Source organism: Ammospiza caudacuta, chromosome 1, assembly GCF_027887145.1.
Source record: "Ammospiza caudacuta isolate bAmmCau1 chromosome 1, bAmmCau1.pri, whole genome shotgun sequence".
In the NCBI taxonomy this organism is placed as follows: domain Eukaryota; kingdom Metazoa; phylum Chordata; class Aves; order Passeriformes; family Passerellidae; genus Ammospiza; species Ammospiza caudacuta.
Genome location: NC_080593.1, coordinates 571,086 through 598,744, shown reverse-complemented (window position 1 = coordinate 598,744; position 27,659 = coordinate 571,086). Strand labels below are relative to the sequence as shown.

The 27,659-nt window shown below is 65.7% G+C and overlaps 3 protein-coding genes, 1 long non-coding RNA gene and 2 other non-coding genes across 6 annotated transcripts in view; 2 read left to right on the top strand and 4 right to left on the bottom strand.

Annotated features, from left to right (window-relative positions):
• The window catches only part of SCAP (SREBF chaperone), a 58,903-nt gene extending 57,309 nt beyond the window's left edge, over positions 1–1,594 (top strand). The window contains exon 23 of the mRNA XM_058809883.1: positions 458–1,594. Coding sequence (XP_058665866.1) covers positions 458–703 — 246 coding nt within the window. The 3' untranslated portion in view covers positions 704–1,594. The remainder of the gene's footprint in view (positions 1–457) is intronic.
• A 92-nt stretch (positions 1,595–1,686) lies between these two features.
• On the bottom strand, positions 1,687–12,831 carry PTPN23 (protein tyrosine phosphatase non-receptor type 23). Its single transcript, XM_058809612.1, is given in 26 exon segments — positions 1,687–1,973; positions 1,976–2,318; positions 2,394–2,507; positions 2,595–2,733; positions 2,810–2,914; positions 3,081–3,262; positions 3,358–5,338; positions 5,481–5,660; positions 5,885–6,036; positions 6,108–6,262; positions 6,887–7,195; positions 7,481–7,626; positions 7,730–7,795; positions 7,894–8,008; positions 8,216–8,295; positions 8,610–8,668; positions 8,807–8,863; positions 9,076–9,123; positions 9,285–9,416; positions 9,815–9,895; positions 10,256–10,387; positions 10,840–10,889; positions 10,996–11,072; positions 11,826–11,953; positions 12,042–12,116; positions 12,682–12,831. Coding segments are annotated over 26 exon segments (5,277 nt in total). The 5' UTR covers positions 12,766–12,831.
• A 1,002-nt stretch (positions 12,832–13,833) lies between these two features.
• Positions 13,834–15,610, bottom strand: LOC131560887 (uncharacterized). The gene is made up of 3 exons (XR_009275011.1): positions 15,562–15,610; positions 14,894–15,108; positions 13,834–14,077 (listed from the first exon to the last, which is right to left on the bottom strand). It is a non-coding gene; the product is annotated as an uncharacterized LOC131560887 (long non-coding RNA).
• LOC131569242 (small nucleolar RNA SNORA9) lies at positions 14,562–14,690 on the bottom strand. Its single transcript, XR_009275772.1, has one exon. It is a non-coding gene; the product is annotated as a small nucleolar RNA SNORA9 (small nucleolar RNA).
• Positions 15,199–15,327, bottom strand: LOC131569236 (small nucleolar RNA SNORA9). Its single transcript, XR_009275771.1, has one exon. It is a non-coding gene; the product is annotated as a small nucleolar RNA SNORA9 (small nucleolar RNA).
• A 283-nt stretch (positions 15,611–15,893) lies between the features above and the next one.
• Positions 15,894–27,346, top strand: CCM2 (CCM2 scaffold protein). The gene is made up of 10 exons (XM_058809822.1): positions 15,894–16,132; positions 20,192–20,365; positions 21,099–21,182; positions 21,468–21,651; positions 22,129–22,265; positions 23,025–23,160; positions 23,774–23,831; positions 24,464–24,602; positions 25,446–25,584; positions 26,538–27,346. Exons 1-10 carry the CDS (start codon positions 16,103–16,105, stop codon positions 26,807–26,809), a joined length of 1,353 nt encoding a protein of 450 aa, XP_058665805.1. The 5' UTR covers positions 15,894–16,102; the 3' UTR covers positions 26,810–27,346.
• The last annotated feature ends 313 nt before the right edge of the window (positions 27,347–27,659 follow it).

Below are 27,659 nucleotides of genomic sequence, written 5' to 3'. Positions count from 1 at the left end.
GGCCTGAGGCCATTCCCTCTCCTCCTGTCCCTGTTCCCAACCACCCCACAGCTGTTCCCTCCTGTCAGGAGCTGTGCAGAGCCACAAGGTGCCTCCTGAGCCTCCTTCTCTCCAGGCTGAGCCCTTGCCCAGCTCACACCCTCAGGGGCCCTCCTGGTTTTTCCAGGCCCCCACCAGACCCTGCAGACACCTCAGCTGCGCTTGGAGGCTGCAGAGCTCGTGTTTCAGCTGGGCACGCTTGGAACAGCCTCCCTGTCCCAGGAAAAGGCTCCGGTCACGCAGGGTCTAGCTCTGCCCCGCTCCCAACCCCGGAGCTCAGCTCTCTACCCTCAGAGCTCGGTTCTGACCCCCGGAGCTCAGCTCTCACCTCTGTCCCGCTCCAGTCCTCGGAGCTCGGCTCCCGATCCCAGAGCTCGGCTCTCGCCCCCGGAGCTCAGCTCTCCCCTCCGTCCCGCAGGAGCTGGGCTGCGGCGCCAGCCTGGGCGTCATCTCGGACAACCTGCTGGTGACGGGGGGCCAGGGCTGCGTGTCCTTCTGGGACATCGGCTACGGGGACCTGCTCCAGACCGTCTACCTGGGCAAGAGCAACGAGTCGCAGCCGGCGCGGCAGATCCTGGTGCTGGAGAACGCCGCCATCGTCTGCAACTTCGGCAGCGAGCTCAGCCTGGTCTACGTGCCCTCGGTGCTGGAGAAGTTGGACTGAGCAGGAGGGGACTGAGGCGGGGCTGGGGCTGTGCCGGACGGGGGCCGCGGGCTCCGTGCGTCCATCCGCGCCACCGGAGCGGCTCCGGTCACCGAGCGGGGCGGGGCCGCCGCCCTCCCGTGCTGTCCCCGCTCCGGAATCTTCCAAGCGGTCTCGGGGCCCCCGGCAGCGATGGTGCGGAGGGACGCGGGGCGGGACAGGGCAGAGCGGGGACAGTGTGCTGGCTCCCGGGCCGGACACACAGCGGTGGCTGTCCCACCCCGGGACACAGAGCGGCCCTCGGCCAGCCCCGGCCCCGGGTGGAAGCCGGGAGAGCACCGGGACCGGGACCAGGACCGGCCCGTCGCGGGCGCGGCTCGGCCCCCACGTGCCTTAGGGCGCGGCAGGGCCCGCCCGATCCCGCAGCTGCCCCCACTCTATTTATTTATACGCTGTAAATAGTTATTTATTGGGAGGGGGGGCGCGGGGGCCCAGCCCCGGCAGCGCTGCCCTCGCCGTGCCCTGGCACAGCTGCCCTGCCCGGCTCCCTCCTGCGCCCCGGCTGCAGCAATAGCACCTTCCTCCTCCTCCCCTTCCTCCTCCTCCTCCCGCTGCGGGGCCAGAGGAGGCTTTTCTCAGGTTGGGAGCGGGCGCTGGGAGGGACCCAGCGGGGCACAGCGGGACCAACGAGCACAGCCAGGAACGGGGCAGCCCCGGGGCTCCCCCGAGCACGGGCCGGGCCCCGCTGCAGCCCCGGGGCTCCCGGCCCGTCCCCCTGCCCCGAAGCGCCCGTTCTCGACCCCCGGTGATTGTAGGGGCGGCGCCGGCCGGGGCGGGGGGACCCCCGGGACCCCGGCCCAGCCCCCGCGGGTGGCCTTCGCCCAGCTGTACCTTTGTGCTGTACAGGGGACGCTTTTTGTACCGATCGTGTTTTATAACGTGTGCGGAACATCCATTAAACGGAACTAACCCGAGTCTGGCCCGGCCCTGCAGATAAACTCGCTTTATTTTAGTAGCAAAGAGCTGAAAAAGTCAGTTCTACCCGGAGTCAAACAAAGTGGGGCTGGGGGCCGGGGGGCCCCCGCCCCCCTCACGCCTTGTTGAGGGTCCAGAGGGGGTCGAGCATGCTGAGGGGGTCGTCGCTGGGCCGGGGCGCCCGGAGCCCCTCGCCCGGCTGCGCCTGCAGGAAGTTCTGCTTGTTCATGCGCTGCTTGCCCTTGAGGGACGCGTCCAGGCTGAAGGCCTCGGGCGTCAGCGAGGCCAGGAGCTCCAGGGAGGAGGAGGAGGAGGCCGGGGGGGCAGCGGGGGGCTCCGGCGGCCCCCCCGGCCCCTCGGGGCTCTCCCCCACCCCGACGTGGTTGGTGCTCTCAGTGTCAGCCGGTGCCTCGGGGAGGGGCGGCCTCGGGGCGGGGGGCTCGGGGGCACCGACGCCGTCCACGAGGCCGTCCGGGACGGGCAGCGGCACCTCGGGCTCCACGGGCTGCGCAGCGGGGCCGGGCTCCGCCCCCCAGCCCTCCCCGGGCTCGGCGCTGGGCGCCCCCGGCTTGATGCTGAGCTTGGCGATGGTGGCCTGGATGGAGCTGATGGGCACGTCCCCCCCCAGCACCAGGTCCTGCGGGTCCTGCTGGAAGTACAGCTGGGGGACAGCGGCGCCGTGAGCCCCGGCAGCGGCAGGGCTCCCCAGAGCCCCCCGGCCCGCCCCCACACCCACCTTGGGCGAGGTGCTGTTGGGGGGCTTGGCCAGGCTGGGGCCGCCCACGCCGTGGCGCAGCAGCACCTGCTCGGCGTGGAGCAGCACGGCCTCGAAGCAGAACTTGAGGTGCAGCTGCAGGGGACAGGGGAGGGCACACGGTGAGGGCCGGGGGTGCAGCCCCCCGCCCCCGGGCCCGCAGCCCCCCGCAGTACGCAGTACCTTCTCCTGCAGCATGTGCTTGCGCTGCTGCCGCATCCGCCGCACCAGCTGCGCCAGGTCCGGGATGCCGTTCCCGGCCTCCACCTCCTGCACGGCCGCGTACAGCAGGCAGAAGGCGCCGGTGCGGCCCACGCCGGAGCTGCGGAGACACCCCGAGCAGTGACAGACCGGGACAGGATGGGGAGCCCCCCGCTCTCTGCCCCGGCCCCGCTCACCTGCAGTGCACCACCACCGGTGTGTGCAGCGGCCGCTGGTGCAGGTAGTGGCCGTGCACCTCCTGGATGAAGCGCAGGAGGCTCCCCTTGCTGTCGGGCAGGCCCCTGGCGTGGGGAGCACACACTCGCTGGGGGGCTCTGCACTCAGCCCCCCACCACGGGTCAGGGCTGCCCAAACACCCTCCCCAGTCCCACAGCCGAGGTCCCAGAACCAACCCCGCAGATCAGGGCTCCCAGGATCCCCCAAGCCCCCCTTTGTCCCTCCACGTACAGCTCAGGCCAGGAGGTGAACTGGAGGTGGGCCACGGTGCGTTTGAGGCTCTGGTCCCGGTACTGCAGCGTCAGCATCCGCTCCACGTGCGTGGGGGTCACCCTCAGGCTGGTGAGCACCACGCTCAGGGGCCCGTGCGCCACGGGCTGGCCCCGCTCCGACGGGAAGTACCGGAGCAGCTTCTGCCGGGGAACGGGCCGTCAGCACGGCCGGGGAGCCTCGGGCCGCGCAGGGCACCGGGCAGCGCGGCCCGAACCCGGGACGGGACGGAACGCACCTTGTCCAGCTCCTGCTCGGACACGAGCATGACCACCACGGACACCTTCTGCTCGTAGATCATGAGCCAGAAGTCGGCGGCGGTGCCGAGCAGCGGGGCCTGCGTGGCGATGAGCGCGGGGCAGTACGGGGACAGGTCCTCCACGCGGCTGGCGTTGATGTAGTCGTCCTTGCCCGAGCGCAGCACGACGCGGTTGCGGTCGTAGGGCATGATGTCCTGGTGCCGGTTCTTCATGGAGTAGCAGCGGGCGATGGCGATGGAGCGCTGCCGGGCGTCGCGCTCCTGCGCCTCCTGCAGCTCCTTCCAGAGCGCGTCCAGCTCGGAGCCGCCGCCGGGCGCGGGCCGCTCCAGGCGCTCGGCCAGGCCGCGGAACCGCTCCAGCTCCGCCAGCAGCCGCCGCACGCGCTCGGGCTCCGCGTACGGGTCGGCCTCGATGAGCTGCACGGCCCGGGGCCGCTGCCCCTCCTGCGGGCCCGCCTTGGTGGGCTGCAGCAGCCCCCCGGGCGCGGCCGAGCCGCCGGGCTGGCTCTCGGGGCTGGACGACAGCAGGTCGGCGGGGCAGGGGCTCTGCCGCGGGAACGGCGGCTCCGCGGGGCCCGCCGGGGGCAGCGCCGGGGGCGGCCGCGGCGCCGGGGGCTGCACGGGCAGCGCCGGGGACGGGGACGGCGCCGGGGACGGCACCAGCGGGCGCGGGACCGCCACGGCCCCCGGCAGCGGCCCGGGAGAAGGGGCCTGGCTGGGCGGGGCGGGAGCGGCGGGCGCAGCCAGGGCCCCGGTGCCGGGGGGCAGCTGAGCCCCGGGGGGAGCCGGGCTGGGGCAGAAGGGCAGCGCGGGGGACGCGGGGGGCGCCGGCTGGAGCCCCCCCAGGGCCGGGGCGCCGCTCGGGGCGGGGGGCCTGGGGAAGGGCACGGGCCCGGGGTGCGGGGCCAGGCCCGCGGGGGGCAGCTGCTCCTGCCCGGGGAGCTGGTAGAGCTGCGGGGGCTGCGCCGGGGCCGGCGGGGGCAGCGGCGCCCCCGGGGCGGTGAAACGCTGCTGCTGCTGCTGCTGCTGGGGGAACGGGGCCGGGGGCACTCGCGGGGGCGGCTGGAAGGGCAGAGGGGCCCGGGCTCGGCCCGGGGGCAGGAACGGGCCCGGCGGGAACTGCTGCGGGCCCTGGGCGAAGGCGGGCGGGGGCTGCGCCGGGGGGAAGGGGGCCGGGGCCGGCGCCCCGAAGGGCTGCACCGCCCCCGCCGCGTAGGGGAAGGGCGCCGGGGGCCCCGCCGGGCGCTGGGCGGGCAGGAACGGGCCCCGGGGCGGCGCGGAGCAGCTGGGGATGGGCGCCTGCACGCTGTCCACCGTGGTGGTGGCCGGGCGGGCGCCCGGGGGCTCGTGGCCCCCCAGCCCCGGCTGGGCCCCCGCGGGCGCCGCCCCAGGCACGGGCGGGCGGAGCGGGGCGGGGGCCGGGCCGGGCTGGGCCAGGCCGTAGGCGGGGGCGGGCAGGGCCCCGTGCTGGGGGGACGAGCGCGGGGGTACGGCGTGGGGGCTCCCCACGAAGGGCGGCTGAGCCGGGGCGCGGATCAGCGGCGCGGCCGGGAAGAGCTGGGGCGCGGCGGGGCCGGCCGGGGCCGAGGGCTGCAGGAGCTGCCCCGGGACGCCCCCGGGGGCGGGGAAGGGCCCGGGCACGGCGGGAGCCGCGGGCAGGCGGTAGTGGCCCGGGAAGGGCGGCGCGGGGGGCAGCGGGGCGCTGGCCACCCCCGCCGGCAGCAGGAAGGGCTCGGCGGGCCGCAGCCCCCCGGGCAGGGCGGCCAGCGCCGGGGGCGGCAGCTGCGCCAGGGGCGCGGGCAGCAGCTCCGGGGGGAGGCTCCGCAGCTCCTCCGGCAGCTCCTGCAGCGCCAGCGAGCCCAGCTCGGCCGCCTCGGGGCCCCCGGCCTCGTCCAGCGGCTTCTTCTGCAGGGGGGGCTTGGGGGCCGTGGGCCGGGGGGGCGGCTGCTTCTTCAGCTCCCTGGGGGGACAGGGGGCGTGGTGTGGGGCTGGGTGCTGCCCCGCGCTGCCCCACGGGCACCGGCAGCCCTGCCATTGCCCACAGCCCCCCACCCACAGCTCCCAGGGCCCTTCTGCCCCCGGGGGTCTCTGTGCCCACCCACCTCTCCAGCAGCTGCTGCCGGTGTGCCTCGCTGGCCTGGCACGCTGCCCGTGCCCGCTCCAGCAGCTTGGCCGCCTTCCCCTCCAGGTCCGTGTAGAAATCCTTCCCCTCCTGGGACTTCTTCATCAGGTCCTCATAGGCCTCGTAGGAGGCCACCAGGGTCTGCACGGTCGTGTTCCACCTGGGACAGGGCACGGAGGGACTCAGCAGGACGCAGTGCCAGGGTAAAGGTGGGCACCCAGCTCCAGGCACCTGTGGGACCCCCTGGTTCCCACTGGGATGGGCACAAGGACAGACAAAGCCACCACAGCCCCAGCAGTGGGGTGGGACAGGACAAGGTGGCCTCACACCTGTCCCAGAGGGTGGGGGCTGTTCCTGGGCACTGAGAGCCCCCTCCCCACTCACTTGTGCTCCACCTCGGCCAGGGCCTTGCGCACGGCCGCGTATTTGACGTTGGCGTCGGTCAGGGCCTTGAGCACGTTCTCCTGGGCAGCCAGGTTCTGCTCCAGGTACACCTTGAGCTGGTCGTACTTCTTCAGCTGCTCCTCAAAGAGCTTCTGTGGGGACACGGGAGGGTCTGTGGGGCTGCGGGACAGAGCAGCCCCCAAGGGGGCGTCCCCAGGCCCACCTTCATCTCGGAGCGGTCGGTGGTGACCAGCGAGGTGGTGATGTCGTCCCTCTGGATCATCTCCCGCAGCTGCTGCTCCAGGGACATCCGCTGGTCCCGCATCTCCTGCACCTTGGCCAGGATCCGCTTCAGGTTCTGCAGCACCTGTTTGTCGTCTGGGGGTGGGGCGGGGTCAGGGGCGGGGCCCAGGAACCGCAGGGAACCCGCGGGGTGGGAACTGCGGAGCCAGCCTTGGCTGGGACAGCTGCTGTCCCCTCTGTCCCCAAACAGGGTGGGATCTGCAGGGCCAGGCCTTGGCTGGGACAGCTGCTGTCCCCTCTGTCCCCAAACAGGACCCACTCTGCACGTTCCCTGGGGACAAGCCCCCACCACGCTGACACAGATGGTGCCAGTGCCAGGTGACACATGGGGACATCCAGCGGGCATGGAGAGGGACAGGGGCACTGCCAGTCTCCTGGGGGACACAAAGGGGACAGCCCTGCCTCCCCCAGCCCAGAGGGGACACACACAGGGCACAGCTCTACCTCCCCCAGCCCAGAGGGGACACACACAGGGCACAGCTCTGCCTCCCCCAGCCCAGGGGATACAAAGGGCACAGCCCTGCCTCCCCCAGCCCAGAGGGGACACACACAGGGCACAGCTCTGCCTCCCCCAGCCCAGAGGGGACACACACACACAAAGGGCACAGCCCTGCCTCCCCCAGCCTGGGGACACACACAGGGCACAGCCCTGCCTCCCCCAGGCCAGGGGACACTGCCAGCCCCCAGGGCAGCACTCACCTTCGGAGAGCGTGGGGGTGGGCAGCGCAGCCCGCACCTGCTCCAGGGGCCCGCCGAGCAGGCGCAGGTTGCCCAGGTGCAGGTTCATGGCGCGGTGCAGCTCGGTGTTGGTGAAACTCGCCTTCTCGTGCAGCTCCAGGTACTTGGAGCACTCCTTGCTGACCTCGGCCAGCCCCGGGGGGGAGGCGGGGGCCGGCGGGACTCTCCCCAGCAGCTCCTGCAGCTTGCGCTCCTGCGCCTCGTCCTCCTCCAGCAGGTCCCGGATCTCCTTCAGCGAGGCCTCCACGTCCGTGAAAACCCCGGAGAGCACTGGGGAGGCACGGGGAGTGGTGGGCGTGGGGCCACCTCCTGGCTGCCCGGGCCCGCACCGGGCACGGACGCGGCAGCTCCAGGATAAACCCGGCTGTGGGCAGCCAGAGGAGGGACACGGCAGCCCAGTCAACCCCCCTCCCATCCCACGGGCTTTGGGCTTCAGGAATTGGTGCCAGTACAGAACCAGCCATCGGCGGGAACATTCCCAACACCTTGGGAATAATGCTGGCCCCAGGCCCCCAGCCCCAGGCAGGGAGCGGTGCCAGCCCCCCAGCCCCTCACCCTGCATGGACTGCACGAGGTTGCGCACGGTGTCGGGGCGCACGCTGAGCGCGGCGCATTTCTCCATCAGCACGGGCGGGATGTGGTTGTACATGTCCAGGTTGTCCACGGTCTCGGGGTCCAGCTGCATGGAGTCCATGAACTGGCTGTGGGACACAGAGGGGCCCCTGAGGGGTGGCAGTGTCCCCGCTCCGGAGGCTCAGGAGCAGTGGGACCCCGTGGGGCAGAAGGGCCGGGCCCCTCACGTACTCCAGCACTTCGTTCTTGGCTTCGATCTTGGCCATCACGTCCCGCAGCAGCTTGGCCTTCTCCTCGCTGGCACAGACAGAGCAGAGCAGTGCGTGAGCGCAGGGAGACACCCGCAGGCTCACAGCCCCAGCCCAGACACACCTGCAGGGCTGAGCAGGACACACCTGTACAGGGATGAGGCCTCGTGGGCAGCCATGGGCACCAGCTTGGCAAAGATGTCGGGGCCGGTGACCGCGGGGTCCGTGGGGTTCACGGGCAGAGCCTTCACCAAGGGGGCACCTGAGGGACACACCCGGGCTGGGACAGCTCCCAAAGGGCTGCTCCCCTCAATGCCAGCAGGTCCCTGTCCCCAGGGCTGCTCCCCTCAATGCCAGCAGCTCCCTGTCCCCGGGGCTGCTCCCCTCAATCCCTGCAGGTCCCTGTCCCCAGGGCTGCTCCCCTCAATCCCTGCAGGTCCCTGTCCCCAGGGCCCAAAGCCCCCCTGACCTTTGACAGACTGCAGAGTGTCCAGCGCGGGCACAGCCTCGTGGTAGATGAAGTCGTTGTCCTTTTTGGCTGAATTGTACCTGGGAATGGGAAGTGATGCTGGCAGAGAAGGAGCAGGTGGCATTCCTGCCTCCCTAAGCCTCCCTAAGCTTGCTCCCAACAGGCTCAGCCCCCCTGGCTCTCCTGGGATTGCTCCAGCAATTCCCACAGCAGCCATCCATCCATCCATCCATCCATCCATCCATCCATCCATCCATCCATCCATCCATCCATCCATCCACAGGGCTGGGCTCTGCACATCAGGACACCTGGAACACTCCCCAGGCTCCCTGCCCACCGACATTCCCAACCCCTGGAAAAGGATGGAGACACGCTGGGGGTCCCACAGACTCACTTCCCACCAATGACGTCCATGGTGAACCTCAGAGCCTCCTGCACGGTCTCGGGCTGGCCCTGTGGGAGTCAGAGTGGGAACGGTGTCCAAGCACTCCCAATGGCCTGGAGAGCCCCTGGACCCGACCCCAGCCCTGCTGCTGCAGCCCAGGGCCCAGCTGGGAGGGAAAGCCCCCAGCCCCAGAGGACAGCACACACCTTGGCCAGCTTGATGGCTTCGTTGAGCTTGTCCAGAGCGCTCTGGAAGTAGATGACCTGTGGGAGAGCAGGGCTGGGGTTGGCATGGGGGCACTGCCCTGGCCCTGCACAGGGCCAGAGCTCCCCATGGCCCTCCCAGAGCAGCCAGGCCCTGGCAGGACACAGCACACAGCTGTGGACACCCAACCTTCTCCAGGACACAAGCCCCTTCCCAGGACCCCGATCCAGAGGCTGGAGAGGATGAAATGGGATGACACAGCCCCACTCACCCTCTCCCCAAACTTCTGCTGCTCCTCAGCCTGTTTCCCCATGTGCAGCTGGAAGAAAACTGGGATCAGAGCTCTGTGACTCCAGGCAGAGCTGTGAGGGGCAGGAAAGCCCCAGGGAGCAGCCAGGCTGCTCCAGGGCTGGCAGGAGCACCCCGAGGTGGGGTGGGGGCACAGGCAGAGCCCCCCAGCCCCAGCTCCCCCTCACTCACGTGGGCCACAGCAGCAAAGTAATAGATTTTCATTTGGACCAGCTTCTTCCAGTCCTTCTGGATCTTGCCCAGCAGCGAGGCTGTCTCCGAGTTCTCCAGGGCCCTGCAGGCCTCCTTGTAGTAATCCACCACCTGTGCAGAGGGACAGGGGACAACTCCAGAACTCCAGGTCCCAGGGGAACCAGGGCAGGGCTGGGCAATCACCAGCACCAGCCCAAGGACTTGCATCACCCACAGGAATTGTTGGGGAACTCCGGGATGTGTTTGGGACCCCAGCCAGGGACCGTCACCAGCCCAGGCTGCTCCCAGCCCCATCCAGCCTGGCCCTGGGCACTGCCAGGGATCCAAGGGCAGCCACAGCTGCTCTGGGAATTCCATCCCAGCTCCTCACCCACCTCACAGCCAGGAATTCCCTCCCAGTACTCCCATTCCCTGTGCCCTGTCACTGCAGGCCTTGGCCCAGCCCCTGAGCAGCTCGTGGTCCCGGAGCAGGGCAGCAGGGCTGGGCTGGGAGCAGCTCTGGGGCTCACCTGGGCACTGATCCGGGCCACCAGGAAGCTCTTCCTGTTGTCCAGCATGGACTTCTCCAGGAGACACTCCTGTGCCTGGCCCTGCAGGGGACAAGAGAGGAACGTGGAGTGCCCCCAACCCCTGGGACAGCCCAGCTCCCTGGCAGCGCCCACGGGCTCAGCCCTTTCCCAAGGGGTGAACATGGCACAGGCAGCCCTGAGGGTGCCTGGAGAGCCCAGGAACGGCACTGAGCCTTCCCTGATCCCCAGTGCCCCCAAAACCTCCCTTCCCCACGCTGGGAGAGAGCCCAGACCCCGCAGAGAGCCCCTGGGGGACACTGGGGTCCCGTGCCCTCGGATGCACGGGGAACACCAACGCCATGGACACACTGGGGGGGTCCCAGTGCCCCAGCCCCTGCCAGCAGTGCCCCCAGCCCCTGCCAGCAGTGCCCCAGCGCCTACCAGCATGAGGTTGATGTTGAGGCTCAGGATCTGGTGGCTCATGTCCACGCTGTAGGAGTGAGGGAAGTGGTCCCTCAGGTAGGTGAAGGCACCGGCAGCACACTGGAAGTGGGTGCAGGAAACCTTCATGCCCTGAGGGGATGGAATTGCTGCGTTTGGAGAAGATTTCCCAGATCATGGGAAATCATTTCCCAGCCCCCAGCACCGCCAAGGCCACCCCTGACCGTGTCCCCAAGCGCCACATCCACAGGGCTTTTAAATCCCTGCAGCAACGGGGACTCCAGCACTGCCCTGGGCAGCTGGGCCAGGGCTGGAGAACCTTTTCCAGGAGGAACATTCCCAATATCCACCTGAGCCTCCCCTTGAGGCCATTCCCTATTGTCCTGTCACCTGGGAGCAGCGCCTGACCCTGGCTGTCCCCTCCTGTCCCCAGGGGTCCCCCTGAGTCCCCTCCTGGTGCTCTCCAGCCCCTCAATGTCCTGTGCCTGCACACCCCAAAGCCCACAGGTTCCAGGTTCCCCCCAGTGCCCAGCACACCCAGCTGGCAGTGCCCGGGTGCCCCAGAGGGACAGAGGGGTCGTTACCTCCTCGGACACGCGCTTGTCCATGGCTCCCAGCATGGAGTGCAGGGCTCCTGTGGGGGGACAGCAGGGGGCTCAGCGGGGCAGGGACACCCCAGCACCCCTGGGAACAGGGGCTCGGGCCAGGGAGCCCCGGGGCTGCTGCAGTCGGGGGCTCACCCAGGTTGTAGAGGACACAGGCCTGCTCGTACTTGATGTCCTCGTGTGTCACCGCCTTGCCCGAGAAGATCTCAGTCCTGGGGGCAGGGGCACGGGACAGGGAGCAACCAGGGATTCCCCCAGGAGCAGGAATTACTGGGAACACTGTTCCCCAAGGGTCCCTGGGACCCCCTCTGCAAGACCCCATTCCCCAAGGGCTCCCCAGGGCAGGACCCCATTCCCCACAGGTGCCCTGGGCCACCCCTGTGCCACCCCAGGCAGGACCCCACTCCCCAGGACATCACTGGGCCACCCCTGTGCCACCACACGAAGGACACTGTCATCCCCCAAGGGGTTCCTGGGACGCCCCAATGCCACCCTGGGCAGGACCACATTCCCAGGGGGTTCCTGGAGCAGCCCTTCCCCAGGGAATGGGCATGGCCACATCCTGCCTGGCTCAGCCCCACACCCCAGATACCCCATCCCATCCCATCCCATCCCATCCCATTCCCTCCCAGATACCCCATCCTGGATCCCCCATCCCAGATCCCCAATACCCTATCCTATCCCATCCTATCCTGGACCCCCCATCTCAGATACTCCATCCTAGCCCATTCCAGATGCCCCTATGCTGGATTCCCCATCCTGAACCCCATATCCCAAATCCCCCATCCCATCCTGGATCCCCATCCCAGATACCCCATCCCAGATCCCACATCCCAGATACCCCATCCCAGACCCCCCACCCCAGCCTGCCATGCCAGTCCCCCATCCCAAAGAGCCCATCCCAGATCGCCTATCCTGGATTCCCCATGCCATGCCATGCCATGCCATGCCACCCCGTCCCTCACCATGTGACGGGCACGGCGGCCTCCTGGCCCTGCCCCATGGGGATGCGGCTCTGCAGGAAGTGCAGCTGCCCCAGGTACTTGCGCAGGGTGCTGCAGCCCTCGAAGTCCCGCGGCACGCTGACGGCGCTCTGCGGGCGGGCAGGGACGGCAGGGACGGGCTCGGGCGGCAGGGCCACCCCAGGGTCCCCCCAGGGCCACCCCAGGGTCCCCCCTCACCTGCCGGAGCAGCTCCAGCTTCCGCAGCTCCTCGTTGTAGCTCTCCGGGTTCTCCCCATAGTTCTTCAGCACGAACTGGGAGAGGAGAGAGGCTGAGCGGCCCCGGAGCGGCCGCCGGGGACACCGGGACACCGGGCCGGACTGCACGGACACCGGGGAGTTTCACGCCCACGGACGGCTCGGGGAATGGGATCGGGGAACGGCTGAGGTCGGAAAAGGGACTAAAGGGCGGACAGAACGTCCCCCGGCCCCAAGGTGCGCTGGGGACACTCCCAGGACACGCCCGTGTCCCCCGCAAAACCGCGCGCGGAGCGACACAAGGCTGGGGACCCCCCCAGCCCTCCCCATCCATGAACTGTGCGGCGCAGGAAGCGGTGGATAGGGGCGGAGTTTGTTTACGGCCCTTCATTAAGTGACTAATTAATCACCGGGCCCCGCGGGGGTGGCACGGACACGGTGCAGGAGGGTCCCGTCCTCCCGTCCCTCGCCGCCCGCCCCGATCCAAACCCCCAGCTCCAGCCCCGGCGGCTCCCGGGACCCCCCGGCATCCCGCCCACCGTTCCTCCTGCCCCGGGCCCCCCGGAGGCAGCGGGACCTCCCCGGTTCCCTCCCGGCCCCGCCCCGTCCCCGCCGGCCCCACCTTCTTGACGGCGGCGTTGAAGGCGAACTCGCCGGCCTCCTTGAGGTCGAGCCAGATCATGGGCATGCGGGGCACGGCCTCCATCCCGGCACGGCCCGGCCCGATCCCGGCCCCGCTCCCGGCCCGATCCCGGCACGGCCCGGCCCGCCGGAACCGCGCGCGGGGGCTCACGGGACACCGAGTCCGCGCGACACTTCCGGGCCCGTTCCCATGGCGACGCCTCGCCCCGCCCCTCGCGCCGGTTCCCACGCCCCGCCCACTCGGAAGGGGTGATCGTGCGGCCACGCCCACTAAGGGCGGGACAAGCGCCGTTGCCATGGGGACGCCTCGCCCACTGATTGGAGGACACGGATGTTGTCGCGGGGAGTTGTCGCCTCCCCCCGGAGGGGGGGCAGTTACTATGGTAACAGGCCACGCCTAGCCCCTCCCTGTCAAGGCTCCCCTATCGGGATGCTGTAATTAGCAGCTCCGTTAATTACCCTTCTCCCCACCTCCCGCAGCCCCCCAATGTCCCGTTGGGTATTTGGGGCTCCAGGACGTCTCGGTGATCCCAGGCACACCTCGTTGTGCCCCAGGGCTGTTCCCACAACACGGATCAACCAGGGTACGAGGAGCTTATCCTACACGATTCCAGCAATGCATTTAACCCGTTAACGTAACCATCTGCTCCGTTCATTAACTGATGCGTTCATTTAACTGAGCCATTAGCGGAGCTATTCGCTGGGTTCTGGCAGCCCAGCAGCTCCTCAGCAGCTTCCAGGATCCCTGCAGGAGCACGCCTGGGTCACGGCTTCCAGCTGGGAACTGTGCCCGGCCTCACAGCCAGCGTGTCCCTGTCCCCTGTCCTGTGTCCCTGTCCCGGCTCTGCAGCCACCCAGTCAGGAACTGGGGACTGGGGACACAGGACATGAGCTCAGGGACAAGGGACACCAGGACCCAAGGACATTGGGACGCTGTGGTTCAGGGAAACGAGGCCACATGAGCCTGGGACATGGGGACACGGGGTGGGCTCCTGCTCCCCTGGGGAATCTCGGCTCCAGCACCTGGAGCATCCCCTTCCCCTCCCACTAAATCCCTATCTTTATCCCTTTTTACCAGAAACAGAACGTAAAAAAGCTTTGGAGTCAAAACACGTTAGAAGGATGGGTTCACGTTTAATTCCCTGACTCTGGTGTCGCTGAATCCTCCTGGCTCTTCCACAGGGCCTCTGCACAGATCCCTGTGGGATCACGGGCCCAGGAAGGGTGGGCTGAGCTGACAGCTGCCAGGCGACACCCAGCACACAGCTCCTGCTGCCTCATTAACAGAGCTGCGTTAATTACGGTCACAACAGCCTGGCACCCGCTTCCTCCTTCCTAGGGGCTTCCTGATCCCTCTGCGTCACCACGGAGAGAGCCTGGAAAGGGAAAGGCAGGAATGTCAGTCACCAGCCCTGCTGCCCCTGGATCCCCTGTTCTCCCCAAATCCCAGTGGGTCCAGGGCGTCCATAACCACCCCAGGTGTCCATAACCCCCCCTGGGATGTCCAGGTGTCCATAACCTTACCCAGGATGTCCATAACCCCCCTGGGATGTCCATAATCCCCCCTGGGATGTCCAGGTGTCCATAACCCCCCCTGGGATGTCCATAACCCCCCCGGGGTGTCCAGGTGTCCATAACCACCTCAGGATGTCCATAACCCCCCCGGGGTGTCCAGGTGTCCATAACCACCTCAGGATGTCCATAACCCCCCCGGGATGTCCAGCTGTCCATAACCACCTCAGGATGTCCATAACCCCCCCCGGGGATGTCCAGGTGTCCATAACCCCCCCTGGGATGTCCATAATCCCCCCGGGATGTCCAGGTGTCCATAACCACCTCAGGATGTCCATAACCCCCCCGGGGTGTCCGGGGTTTCCATAACCGCCCCCGGGAGGTGCCGGGAGTGGCCTCAAACGGCCCCGGGGTGCTCTGGCAGCGCTGCAGGAATGGTGGGAGCCACGCCAGGCCCCCCCATGCTGGAGCCTGCGGAGGGAAGGGCCCGGGCACGGCGGATCCCGGGCTCAGCAGGAGGCACTGGCAGCTCGGTGGCACCCCAGGAGTGCCCTGCTGGAGCCTGGGGGCACACGGGGACAGCCCAGGGCCCGGCAGGCTCCCGGGAGCCGAAGTGCCCGACATTCCCGGGACACTCCGGCCCTGCAGAGCCCCCCGGGCAGGGTGGGGCTGGCCCTCACCTGGGCAGTGGTGTCAGCCGGTAACTCCTGCCAGGACGGAGCTCCACGTCTCGGTCACGGCATCCCCATGGAATTTCAGCCCTGGGAGACGAGGGGCCGAGGCCCGGGTAGCCTTAATTAACCAAAACGGGGCTAATTACGGTGCTAGGTGCCTTGAATCCATTTCCTTCTTCCCGATGGCTTCCTGAAGCGCTCTGGGCCCTCGGAGCAGGAGCCTGGAACGGAGAAGGGCAGGAATGTCACCGGTCCCACCGCGCCCGGGGGTTTCGGGCTCCCGCGGTCCCCCCGTGTCCCACCCAGCCCGGGTATGTCCGAGGGTTCTATGACCGCCCCCGGGAGGCGCCGGGAGCGGCCTCAAACGGCCCCGGGGTGCTCTGGCAGCGCTACAGGAATGGCAGGGGCCACGCCAGGCCCCCCCATGCTGGAGCCTGCGGCGGGAACCCGCTCCCGAGGGAGCCTCGATCCCCGGGACGGCCCGGGACAGCCCCGGTGGCCCTGCCCGGAACGCACCGCGGCCCCTCACGAGCGCGGCGGAGCCCGAGGGGCGGGAAGCGCAGCACCCCCCGCGGCCCCGGGAGCCATCGGATGTGCGGCGGCCCGCGGAGACGGCCCCGGCGGCGGGGGGCCGCGGATGGAGGCGGATACGCGCGAGCCGCCATCCCCCTCACCTGCTGCGGCGGCGGCCATGGCGGAGAGGGAGGCCGCCCGCTGATGACGTCACGGACATGCGGGCAGAGGCGGGATCAGCGCGTTTATTACACGGGTGGGCGGGGCCGGGGGAGGGGCGTGGTCTGAGGCCACATGTGTGGTCTCATTGTGACATCACAATAGAGGCGGGCTGCGGGGCGTGGTCTAACGGTGATGGGCGTGGTCAGCAGTGTTTACCGACGGAGGGCGTGGTTTGGGGTGGGCGTGGCTCGCCGTGCCGACCGTTTGGCGCAGGCGCATTGCGCTCGTCTCCCCCCGGCGGCGGGACGATGACGTCACGGAAGGCGCCGCCCAAGATGGCGGCGGGGCCGAGCCGCGGGCACTGAGGCGGAGCCGGGACCGGGACTGGCACCGGGAGCGGGATCGGGAACGGCACCGGGAGGCGGGGCTGGAGCGGGAACAGGGCGGGCCATGGCCGCCGCCGCCGCTGCCGCGCGTTGAGGCCCCGCCGCTCACCCGGGCCGGGATGCCCCGGGGGGGGCCCGGGCCGCCGCCGGAGCCATGGAGGAGGAGGGCAAGAAGGGCAAGAAGGTGAGAGCGGGGGCACAGGGGCGGCGGGGTCTGGTCCCTCCCGGGGCTGTTCCCGAGCCCCGTCCCGGGAGGCACCGGCTGCCGCTGCCCGTGAGACTCTGCCCGCGTCCCGTCCCCAAAGCCCCAGCCCGGAACCTCCCGCTGTCACTGAGGGCGTGGAGAAGGTTGTTAATTGATGGGGTTATTAGTTATGGAGCGATTAATTGATGAGTTTGCTAATTTATTTAAATTGTTGCTGATGCCAGTTAATTTAATTCATGCATCCATTAATTGATGCCTCTTTCATGTCTCCGGGGCGCAGCATCTCCAGCCGTGCCCGTGTTGCCCTGATTTCCCTCCTTGCAGCCCATTTCTGTGTCCCTGCCCTCGGAGAGGCTCAGCCAGAGCTGCTCTGCACTCCTGGAGCAGGAGGATGGAGCTGATCCCGGTGTTTGGGGGGAAATTGGGGATTTTGGGAGCCCCTGGCCTCACAGGGATCCTGGAGATGGCAGCAGGATCCTGCTGGAGCCGAGCAGACGTTCCCAGAATGAGTGAAGTTGAGTGGGATTTTTTTGGGAATTGCCCCCCAGGCTTCCCAGACAGGTTTGGGAATGAAGCCTCCGTGATGCCATCAGAGACAGGCTGGTCCTGCTTTAGGGAAGGCTCCCAGGGCTCCAGGGGGTTTAGGCAGAGCTCAGGTGTGCCTCACCTGCTCCCTGGGGCACTGGGAACAGTCTGGATTGTGTTCCCTCCTCCCTTCCCCAGGGACACGTCGGGCTGGCCCCCATAACCCTGTCATACGTGGTCCCACCTGGATGGTCCCTAAAGCCTCCTCGGGCCCCTTCCCAGGGCTGGATCAGGATCTGTCCTGTCCCAGTCCCTCTGGAGCAGGGCTGAGCTGGCCCCTGGCACTGCTGTGGCCTCTCCTCTGCTGCTCCATGGCCTCGGGGAGCTCCCTTGGCAGGAGCTTTCCCTGGTTTTGGGGGTTAATTAACCCCTGGAGCTGCTGCCCGTGGATCACCATTAAACCTGGGCAGTTTGGCTGCAGACTGGGCAGATCCATCCTTGTCTTCCCCGGTGCTCCAGCTGCAGGGAGAGCTCTCCTTCCTGCTTTCCCCACTCTCTGGCTCATCCCCAGTGTAGGCATTGAGCTCCCTCAGTGCCGATCCAAAGGGAGCTCAGGGCAGCTTTGGCTGGGAGAAGGAGGAAAATCCCAGCCTGGCTGTGGATAAAACCTGAGCTGGTTTCAACTGGAGCCCTGCAGTTCCTTCCATCTCCTCCCATTCCCTGGGTCTCGCTGAGGTTATCCCAGGGGAAGGGGAGCTGTCCTGGGGTGAAATCCCATTTCCCACCAGTGCTGGCAGGCAGGATGGATGGATCCCTCTGGAACTGTGCCCAGCCATGGGCTGGTGTCACAGCTGCAGCCCCAGGTGGGCACGGAGCTGCCAGCCTGCCCGTTCCCACAGGAACTGTGGGTGGAGGAGAGTTCCTGGCAGTGATTTCCCCGGCTCCTCAATCCCTGCCGGGGATCCAGGGTTCCCTGAGGGAATTCCCTGTGCTCTCAGCTGTCAGTGGCAAATTCCCAGCTTTCCCAGCTCGGGGTGCCCTGCAGGGCTGAGCCTGGTGCCTTTTGCCTCTCCCAGCAGCTGCTTCAGCCTTTCCCTCCTGGAACACGGACTGGCTGAGCGTGGAGTTGTGTCTTTGGGGGAAATTCTTCTGGAAATTCCTTTGTTATCCCGAATTTCCAGCCCTGTGCCCGGGCTGATCCCCAGGGTGGGCAGAAGAGAAGGTGAGACCCCACTGCAGAGCTGCCCCAGATCCAACAGCACAAGGAGCTGCAGCTGCTGCAGAGACCCAGAGGAGGCCCCAGAGCCTCTGTTCTTTGGGATAAAGTGGATTTTGGAGTGTCTGTGCTGTGGGATGCAGGGAGGTCGGGAATTGGGGTGGAGGAACTCCACTGTCCCAGGTGCTCCCAGCCCCATCCAGCCTGGCTGGGCACTGCCAGGGATCCAGGGGCAGCCACAGCTGCTCTGGGCAGGAAGAGGCTGTGCATTCCATGGCCTCAGTGGGCTGTGGGGTCTCTGGGACTGGCAAAGCCTCTGGGAGCAGCACCCGGCATCCAGCTGGGTGTTGGAATAAAACAACTCTGAGCTTGGGAGAGAAAGCAGGGCTCAGCCTCCCTTGGCACGGGGGTGTTCCCTCCAGGGTGTGCTAACAGCAGGACTGGGGGTGTTTCCCGGGATTTGGGGGCACGGGAGGCAGGGATTTGGGAATGAAGCCTCCGTGATGCCATCAGAGACAGGATGGTCCTGCTTTAGGGAAGGCTCCCAGGGCTCCAGGGGGCTTAGGCAGAGCTCAGGTGTGCCTCACCTGCTCCCTGGGGCACCAGGGATTTGGGGGCACGGGAGGCAGGCTGGGGGCGGGCACCGGGCTCGTGCCCCGCCGTGGGTCCCTCCCCAGCCCAGCCTGTCACGTGGCACAGAGGAAACCACGGCGCTTCCTGGCCCCGAGCGCCTCCATTGCAGCACCCCAAAAGGAGGGGAGCCTTCCCTCAGTGCCTGCTCCCCCAGAGCTGCCCCACAGCCCCTCAGCACGGCTCCTGCTCCCCAGGGGCACTCCATGGAGGACGAGGTGGGTGCTGGCTTTTGGGGGCCCAGGAGCGGGAGCTGCTCCGGGCTGCGTCACACCCGAGCTGCCTCCAGCCGGGGCTTGGGGTGCCCATTCCTGCCCAGGACGGCCGGGGGGGCACGGAATCCTCCCAGCCCGAGGGCTGCAGCCACATCCCTGAGGGAAAAGGGGTTTCTGTGGGGTGGGGTGGGCTGGGATCCTGCCTGGTGAAAGGGGAAGTGTTGGGTACGGCCTCGGTCCCGGTGGCACGGCCCTGCGTTGCTCTGCTTTGGCTCCCTGAAGGATTCCCAAAGGATTCCTGAAGGATTCCCAAGGAACTGCATCCTTAGGCACTGGCAGGGAGGATTTCAGATGGGACATGCCAAAACTGGAGAGTCCCCGAGTCTCAGTTCTTGGTACACTGACCTGTTGTGTCCAGGATTGCCCTGTCTCCGGAGCCCCAGCTCCTTGGCAGGATGATGGAATGTACCGGATGCTCTGTGTAGGGATGCTTCCCAAAAATCCCCACTGCTGCTCCTGAGGCAGGGCTGTGGAGCTCTTTCCTCTCTGTCCCATAAGATCCCTTCATTTCTGTCTCCCTCATCCAGGGGATGCTTTTCCAGGCCAGGCTGTTCCTAATGTCCTTGTGAGCTGGTAATTCCCGTTGTCCCAGGAGCTTTTCCTTGGGTTATAATTAATTAATTAACTCACCACTGGAAGCATGTTCTCTGCCCCTTCAGATCCCACATTCCCTTCCTTGCCCCTGAGGATCAGGAAGGCCAGGATGTGGCTGCAGAAGCCACCAGGGAATGGGACACTGGAGCCACATGTCCAAGGAGTTCCTAGATCCAGCCATGGATCTGGCTGCTCCACACACCCCCTTCCCCTGGGAGAGCTGGAATTGGAGCAGTTTGTGGATGTTCCCAATCATTTATCTGGTGTGGAACTTGGTGAGATCCATGTGGCATTCCCATGCCAAGGGACAGCTGTGTGTTGGCTCCAGTGGTTTTCCAAACCTGGCACTGCAGGGTTTGGAATTTCCCATTTTTCCCAGGGAAATCCACTTTCTGGGTCATTTTCTCATTGTTTGGGGTCTCCTTGGAACATCCTGCACGTTTCTTTGGCATTCCTTTTTGAGTTGCACCATCAGATCCTCAGGGAGGTACAAAACCATGGAGAATCCCTCTGGATCTGCTGTTCACCTGGAATATATTGTTGTATGCAAGAGTTGGATTTCTCTTACCTGGAAGGTTGAGCATGGTGACTTTGGGGGAAACCGCCATATTTTGGTAATGGGAACATTCAGCACTTGTTCTGTGTCCCAGGAAAAGGGTTTTCTCTGGAAAACCATGGGTTTATACCTGCAGAGCGGGCATTGTCCATGGGGCAAAAGCAGCAGGGTGGGATTGAGGGCAGGAGGGGCTGTGGGACCCCCAGTGCCAGTGCCAACCCCGGTGCTGTTCCTGTCCCCAGCCTGGCATCGTGTCCCCGTTCAAGCGCGTGTTCCTGAAGGGGGAGAAGGGCCGGGACAAGAAGGCCCAGGAGAAGGTGACGGAGCGGCGCCCGCTGCACACCGTGCTGGTGGCACCGCCCGACCGCGTGGAGCCCGACCTGCTGCTCCACGACTACATCGAGAAGGAGGTCAAGGTACCCCGGGGGCTGCTCCTGGGAGCCCTTCCTGACACCCAGCTGGCACTGGGAACCCACTGCCCCTGGTCCAGAGCGCCTCTCCAGCTCTGCTGCAGCTCCTCAGGCACTGCAAGGGGCTCTGAGGGGGCTGTGGAGCTTCATTTGAGCATTCCCACTTCAAACCCATCGCCCAAACCCATCCATCTATCCATCCATCCATCCATCTCCCAAACCCATCCATCTATCTATCCATCCATCTCCCAAACCCATCCATCTATCTATCCATCCATCCATCTCCCAAACCCATCCATCCATCCATCTCCCAAATCCATCCATCCATCCATCTCCCAAACCCATCCATCTATCTATCCATCCATCCATCTCCCAAACCCATCCATCTATTTATCCATCCATCCATCTCCCAAACCCATCCATCCATCCATCCATCTCCCAACCCCATCCATCCATCCCATCTCCCAACCCCATCCATCTATTTATCCATCCATCCATCTCCCAAACCCATCCATCTATTTATCCATCCATCCATCTCCCAAACCCATCCATCTATTTATCCATCCATCCATCTCCCAAACCCAAAACCCTAACCCATCTCCCAAAGCCAAAACCCTAACCCAAAACCCAACTAACCCCGTTCCTGTCCCGGGTTTTCCTTGGAGCGTCTCCATGGCTCGTTCTGCCGTGTCCAGGTTGGTGTCCATGCTGTGGTAATGGTTTGGCTGTTCTCTCCCAGTATTTAGGGCAGCTCACGTCCATCCCGGGGTACTTGAACCCCTCGAGCCGCACGGAGATCCTGCACGTGATCGACAATGCCAAGGTGAGCGCTCGGCTGCTCTGGGGCTCCCACAGCAGGCACAGATCCAGGCTCACAGAGCCTCCTCAGCCCCGGGCCAGCTGCTGCTCCCAAACGGGAAACGCCCCAGGATGGATTTCCCAGAGGAGCTGTGGCCCCGTCCCTGGAGGTGTTCCAGGCCAGGCTGGATGGGGAGCAGCCTGGGACAGTGGAAGATGTCCCTGCCATGGCAGGGATCTGGATAATCCTTCAGCTCCCTCCAAGCCCAGCCATTCCGTGACTAAATCCCTGTGAATCCTGGTGTTGCAGAGAGCCCACCAGCTCCCAGGGCAGCTGACCCCAGAGCACGATGCTGTCATCAGCCTCTCTGCCTACAACATCAAGCTGGTGTGGAGGGACGGGGAGGACCTGATCCTCAGGGTGCCCATCCACGACATCGCCTCCGTCTCCTACATCCGGGACGACTCCGCACACCTGGTGGTGCTCAAGACAGGTGAGCTGAGCCCGTGGGGCTGGGATTGTCCCCTGGGAGCCACCTGGGACTGTGGGAGACGTCCCTGCCTGTGGCAGGGGGTGGGGCTGGGGGGGTCTTCAAGGTCTCTCCAACCCAGAGCATCCCATGAGGGTTCTGTGACACCTCAGTCCCTGTCCTGTGCGTGTCACACCTGCATGGTTTGGGGAGCTGGGGAGCGTGGGGAGCCCCCTAAACCAACTGGAGGTTTAGGCAGGGGAGGGCTGAGCCAGGGATTTATCTGAGTACAGACCTCCTGGCTGGACTGTGGAATAAAGGAATAAACACCTCAGGGGCTGGAAATCTGGTGATGGAGTTCTGAGCTGTGAAAACAGCTGGACAGCTGTCAAACCCAGCTCCAAACTGGAGGCTTTTCATCCCATGCTGCTTCAGAGCCCTTCCTCACCTGCAGGACTCCTTCCCACGCCCTCCCCGGCCTCACCTGTGCTCTCCCCTCAGCTCAGGATCCCGGGATCTCGCCCAGCCAGAGCCTGTGTGCCGAGGGCTCCAAGGCGCTGACGTCGGGCTCGCTGTCGGAGAGTGCAGGGGGGCCCCTGGAGTGCTGCTGCCTGGTGGTGCTGGCCACAGAGAACAAGGTGGGGATGGCTCTCACTGCTCCATGGAGCCCTGGCGGCACCCAGCCTGGGCTCTGAGTCACTGGGATTGCTGCGGGGTTCTGGCTCTCAGGTGGTGGAGCCACAAAATCCACAGTGGCCAAGTCCTGCTGTGTGTCTGGATCCTTCCCTGCTCTCACACCTCGTGGGACGGATTTAGGGATGCCAGGTGTGTTTGGGCATTGCTGGAGCACTTGCAGAAGGAGTCCTGATCCCTGTGCCAGCCCTGGGACACAGGAGGGTCTCCAGAAGCATTTCCCTTGTCCCTGTCATCCAGAACCTTCTGCAGCAGCCCAGAATCCATGAGGACAATCCCACAATGGGCATTTGCTGATTGGGGTGTTTTCCCCGTGCTGACCTGGGAATTTGTTTCATCCAGTGTCTGCATCCAGGGATTCCAGTCTCAGCCTCTCTGATCTCCACTGAGGGTGGAGCTTCACTGCCCTCATTCCTCGCTCTGGCATTCTTCTGGGATGAGCCAAAATCCCAGGGAGCTGCATGGGGGAGCCTCAGCACAGAATGTGGGGGCTCCAGGGTTGATGCTGGAGCATCCCAGCTCCTGCTGCTGGGTGGGGATGCTGGGATGCTCCAGCATCAACCTGGTGGGCGTGATGGGAGGGTGATAGACCTGGGCTCTGTGCCTTCCCTGTCCTCATGGCGGCCCAGCACCCATCCCACAGAGGGAGAGGGAGAGGGGATGTCCCTGCCTGGGCTCTGCCACAGCTCCCTGTGTTGTTCCAGGTGGGTGCTGAGGAGCTGTGCTCCCTGCTCAGCCAAGTCTTCCAGATCGTTTACACCGAGTCCACCATCGACTTCCTGGACCGCGCCATCTTCGACGGGGCCTCGACCCCGACCCGGCACCTGTCCCTGCACAGCGGTGCGTGTGCCCTGGGCGGGGTGCTCCTGCCCCCCAGCACCTCCCTGGGGTCACACAGAGTCACAGCTGGGAGGGACTGGGGCTGGGAAAGCTGCAGGAACCCCCAGCACCTGTCCCTGCACAGCGGTGCGTGTGCCCTGGGCGGGGTGCTCCTGTCCCCCAGCACCTCCCTGGGGTCACAGAGAGTCACAGCTGGGAGAGACTGGGGCTGGGAAAGCTGCAGGAACCCCCGTCATCCCTCTGGGGCTACACGCAGCCATAGCCAAGAGTGGCTGAGGTTGGGAAAGCCTCAGGAACCCCCAAGCCCACCCAACCCCCAGCCCTGCCAAGGCCACCACTGCCCATGTCCCAGGTGCCACATCTACAGGGTGGGCACTCCCCCCCTCCCTGGGCATCCTGTTCCAGTGCCTGACCACCCTTCCCATGAAGGAATCTTTCTGAGATCCACCCTGAAGCTCCCCTGGCACAACCTGAGGCCGTTTCCTCTTACCTGGTCATTCATTCCTGGCCTCCTCCCCTCCAGCCATGTCAGAATCACTTTGTGTCACTCCCGGCTTGGGAGAGCACCAAGTTCACGCCTCTCACACTCCATCTCCCACATTTTCCCCTGCAGATGACTCTTCCACCAAGGTGGACGTGAAGGAGCCCTTCGAGGCAGATGCCAGCACTTTGTGAGTGATCCCTGGCCCCTGGAGCTGGGATTAACCCGGATCTGCTGCCCTCAGCACCCTGGGGAGCTCAGCTGAGCCTGGCCAGGCCTGGGGGGTTGGCACGGGTCCTGGGCCTGGATTGTTCTGCCCTCAGCATTCCAGGAGTCACATCCCTGTGTCAGCACAGTGCAGGGTCAGCAGCTGCAGCTGAGAGCAGGGTTTTCCCCAAAACTGGTTATTTGGGACACTTCTCCGTCCTGGAAACATGGGCAGTGTTTGTGGGATGAAATCCTCACACACAAACCAGCGGTTAACATTGAGGGATGCTCCAGGAATGTTTAACATGGAGGATTAGGAACCTCATTGAAAATTGCACATTTAAGCCCAAGATAGGGAGCATGGGGATTTTTCCCTGTATTCCCAGGAATGAAGCAGCCAGAGGGATAATTCCCCACACAGGGCTTTGCTGTCACTGTCACCAAAGCAGCGTTCAGTTCTCCACCAGTCCTGGGGTGCCCTCAGGAGCCGGGGGCTCCCAGAACCATGGACTGTCCTGGGCTGGGAGGCACCCCAAGGGTCCTGGCCCTGCCAAGCCCCCCAGCAGCACCTGCCCAGGGGTCCCTGGAGAGCTGACCCTGCTGCTGGGGTGTCAGTTCCTTTGCAGACACGCTGGAAGCAGGGGACACGTCCCCGTCCTCCTTCTCTGCCCGCCCGTCCCCGCACGTCACCACGGCCAGCGAGAGCGAGCTCAGCACCACGGCCACCGAGCTGCTCCAGGACTACATGATGACGGTGGGAGCTGGGACTGGGCCCTGGGATTGGGATTTGGGGTTGGGATCAGGCCTGGGGGCAGGAGCTGCAGGAGCAGCTCATCCTCGTCCTTCCCAGCCAGGCTGGGCTTGGAGGGCCTGATCCTGGGCTCGTGTCATGGAACCATGGGATGGTTTGGGGGAAAGGGGCTGTGAGGATGAGCCCATCCCATCCTGCCATGGCAGGGACACCTTCCACTAACCCAGGCTGCTCCAAGCCCCATCCAAACCCACCTGGGCACTTCCATGGATGGGGTAACCACAGCTTCTCTGGGAAATCATTCCAGTCCCTCACTACCCTCCCAGCCAGGAATTTCATCCCAGTATCCAATTTAAATTGCCACTTTTCCAGTGAGAGCTATTCCCTGCGTCCTGCCCCTCCATGCCTTGTCCCCAGTCCCTCTCCAGCTCTCCTGGAGCCCCTCCAGGCCCTGCCAGGGGCTCTGAGCTCTCCCTGGAGCTTCTCCTCTCCAGGGGAACATTCCCAGCTCTCCCAGCCGGGCTCCAGAGCAGAGAAGCTCCAGGGCCTCCTCTGGACTCTGCTACTGTGGGAGAAGCATTTTCCCCTCACCCTTTTCCCTTTCCCAGCATCCATGTCCCCTTGGTAGGTGCCAGAGGTCCGTGCTGTCCCCTGGGGTTCCTGTCCCCGCCCTGTCCCTGCCAGCCCGTGGCAGGTGCCAGAGGCCCATGCTGTCCCCCAAGGTTCCTGTCCCTCCCAGCCCCATGGCAGGTGCCAGAGGCCCGTGCTGTCCCCACAGCTCCCCCTGTCCCTGCCCTGTCCCTGCCAGCCCACGGCAGGTGCCAGCAGCCCGTGCTGTCCCCACAGCTGCGCACCAAGCTGTCCTCGCAGGAGATCCAGCAGTTCGCCATGCTGCTGCACGAGTACCGCAACGGCGCCTCCATCCACGAGTTCTGCATCAACCTCAAGCAGCTCTACGGGGACAGCAGGAAATTCCTGCTCCTGGGTGAGTGGGGCATGGCTCCAGGGCCAGGAGAACAGGGCTGAGGGTGCAGGGGGGCCCTGGGGTGCCACCACCAGAGAAACATCCCAATCCATCAATCCATCTCCTGGGAGCCTTAGTGTGCCCTCAGGAGCTGGGGCCTTCCAGAATCATGGGCTGTCCTGGCTTGGGAGGCACCCCAAGGAGCAGGGCCCCCCAGAAATCCCAGCAGCACCTCCCCAGGCACCCCAAGGAGCCATGGAGAGCTCACCTGTGCGTTCCTCGTTCCTGAGGGCGGCTGGGCCATCCAGCCCAGCTCATGCCGCAGCTTCAGGCTCTCCTCGGAGCTGTTCCCTGCTCACACCTGCCTGTGAAGCACCTGGGAACCTCCTCCAGATCCAGGCATCCTAACCCAGACCTGGGAACCTCCTCCAGATCCAGGCACCCTAACCCAGACCTGGGAACCTCCTCCAGACTCTCTCCCAAACCTAGAAACCTCCTCCAGAGCCAGGCAATTTGATTCAGACCTGGAAATCTCAGGCCAGGAGACCTCCTCCCCCTGGCCTCTGATATCCTAGGAAAAGGGGTCAGGAACACAGAATCCTCCCAGGACAGGAGCAGTGTCTGACCACACCTGGTGTCCTCGCACCTGGCCAAGGAAAAGGGAGTCAGGAATTTAAAATGCCCACAGAACAGGAGTAGTGTGTCTCACGTGGTCCCCCTCACCCCTGGGGACAGTGAGGGGACAGGACAGATGTCCCTGATGGGAAAAATCATTGGGATAAGTCCAGCAGGGTGGCGGGTGAGGAATTAGATGGTTTGGAGCTCAGAAAATGCCACGTTAGCCGGATTTTGCCCTCGGTGAGCAGTGGCTGCAGCCCCAGGTGTGAGTGAACGGGGCACCCTGGGGGTCCCTGTCCCTCCCAAGGGGCTCAGGAATGGCGAGGAGCCCCAGCACTGACCTGCCGTGTCCCCAGGCCTGCGGCCCTTCATCCCCGAGAAGGACAGCCAGCACTTCGAGAACTTCCTGGAGACCATCGGCGTCAAGGACGGCCGCGGCATCATCACCGACAGCTTCGGCCGCTACCGCCGCTCGCTGGGCCCCGCCTCCGCCTCCAACGGCACCGCCGCCGGCAGCTCGGACGAGCAGTCCGTGCCCTCCGAGGAGGACGAGTGGGACAGGATGATCTCCCACATCAGCAGCGACATCGAGGCCCTGGGCTGCAGCCTGGACCGGGACTCGAACTGAGGCAGCCCGGGAACGCGGGGCACGGTCACCCCCGGGACAGAGACACCCCCGAGGGGGGACAGGAGCTGCTCTCGGGGGGACCTGGCACACAGAGACACCCCCGGGGGGGACCTGGGGCTGCCCCCTGTGGGGACATGAATGTGGAGCTGATCCCAAGGTGATCCTGGGACATGGAGCTGCCCTTGGAGGGGACATGGAATATGGATCTGCCCCAGGGGGACCCAAAAACACCAACCTGTGCCCTGAAGGAGATGCTGGAAGATGGAGCAGCCCTTGGAAGGACCCCAGACCCCTCCTGTGGGGGTCCCACGGGGTGTCTGTAGTGCCCCAGCCCCCTTAACAGCTCCAGGGGCTCCAGCTGACACAGAGCTGGTTTGGGGTTTTGGGGGCAGGTCTCCTCCCAGAGGGACAGATCTGCTCCTGAGGGTTGGGGTCTGTTCCCAGGGTGCTGGATCTGCTCCCCCCTCCCCAGTTTACAGTTTGCACAGTGGCTCCCCCAGAACTGCCCCCCCAAATGAAGTTTTACCACAATGTGAATTCTTTCACCCTCTCATCCATGGTACTGGAACATTCCTGAACATTGCAGCTGCCCCAGACTGGGATTCCCCCCAGTCACTGCCCCCTCCTCACCCACCCCGGGGTCCTGCTGGGGAGAGGAGCTCGGTGGGACCCCCAGAGCCCCCTTTGTGTGCATCCCCTGGTTGTGGGGTCCCCAGATGGGCCTGGGAGGGGCCATTGCCCCACAGCCACGCCCAGGGGCTCTGGCTCCTCCCCCTTTGGGGCCGTACGCTGACTCAGCACTTTGGGAATCCAGAACATTCCAGAGGCCTCGGCCCCAAATCCCCCCCCA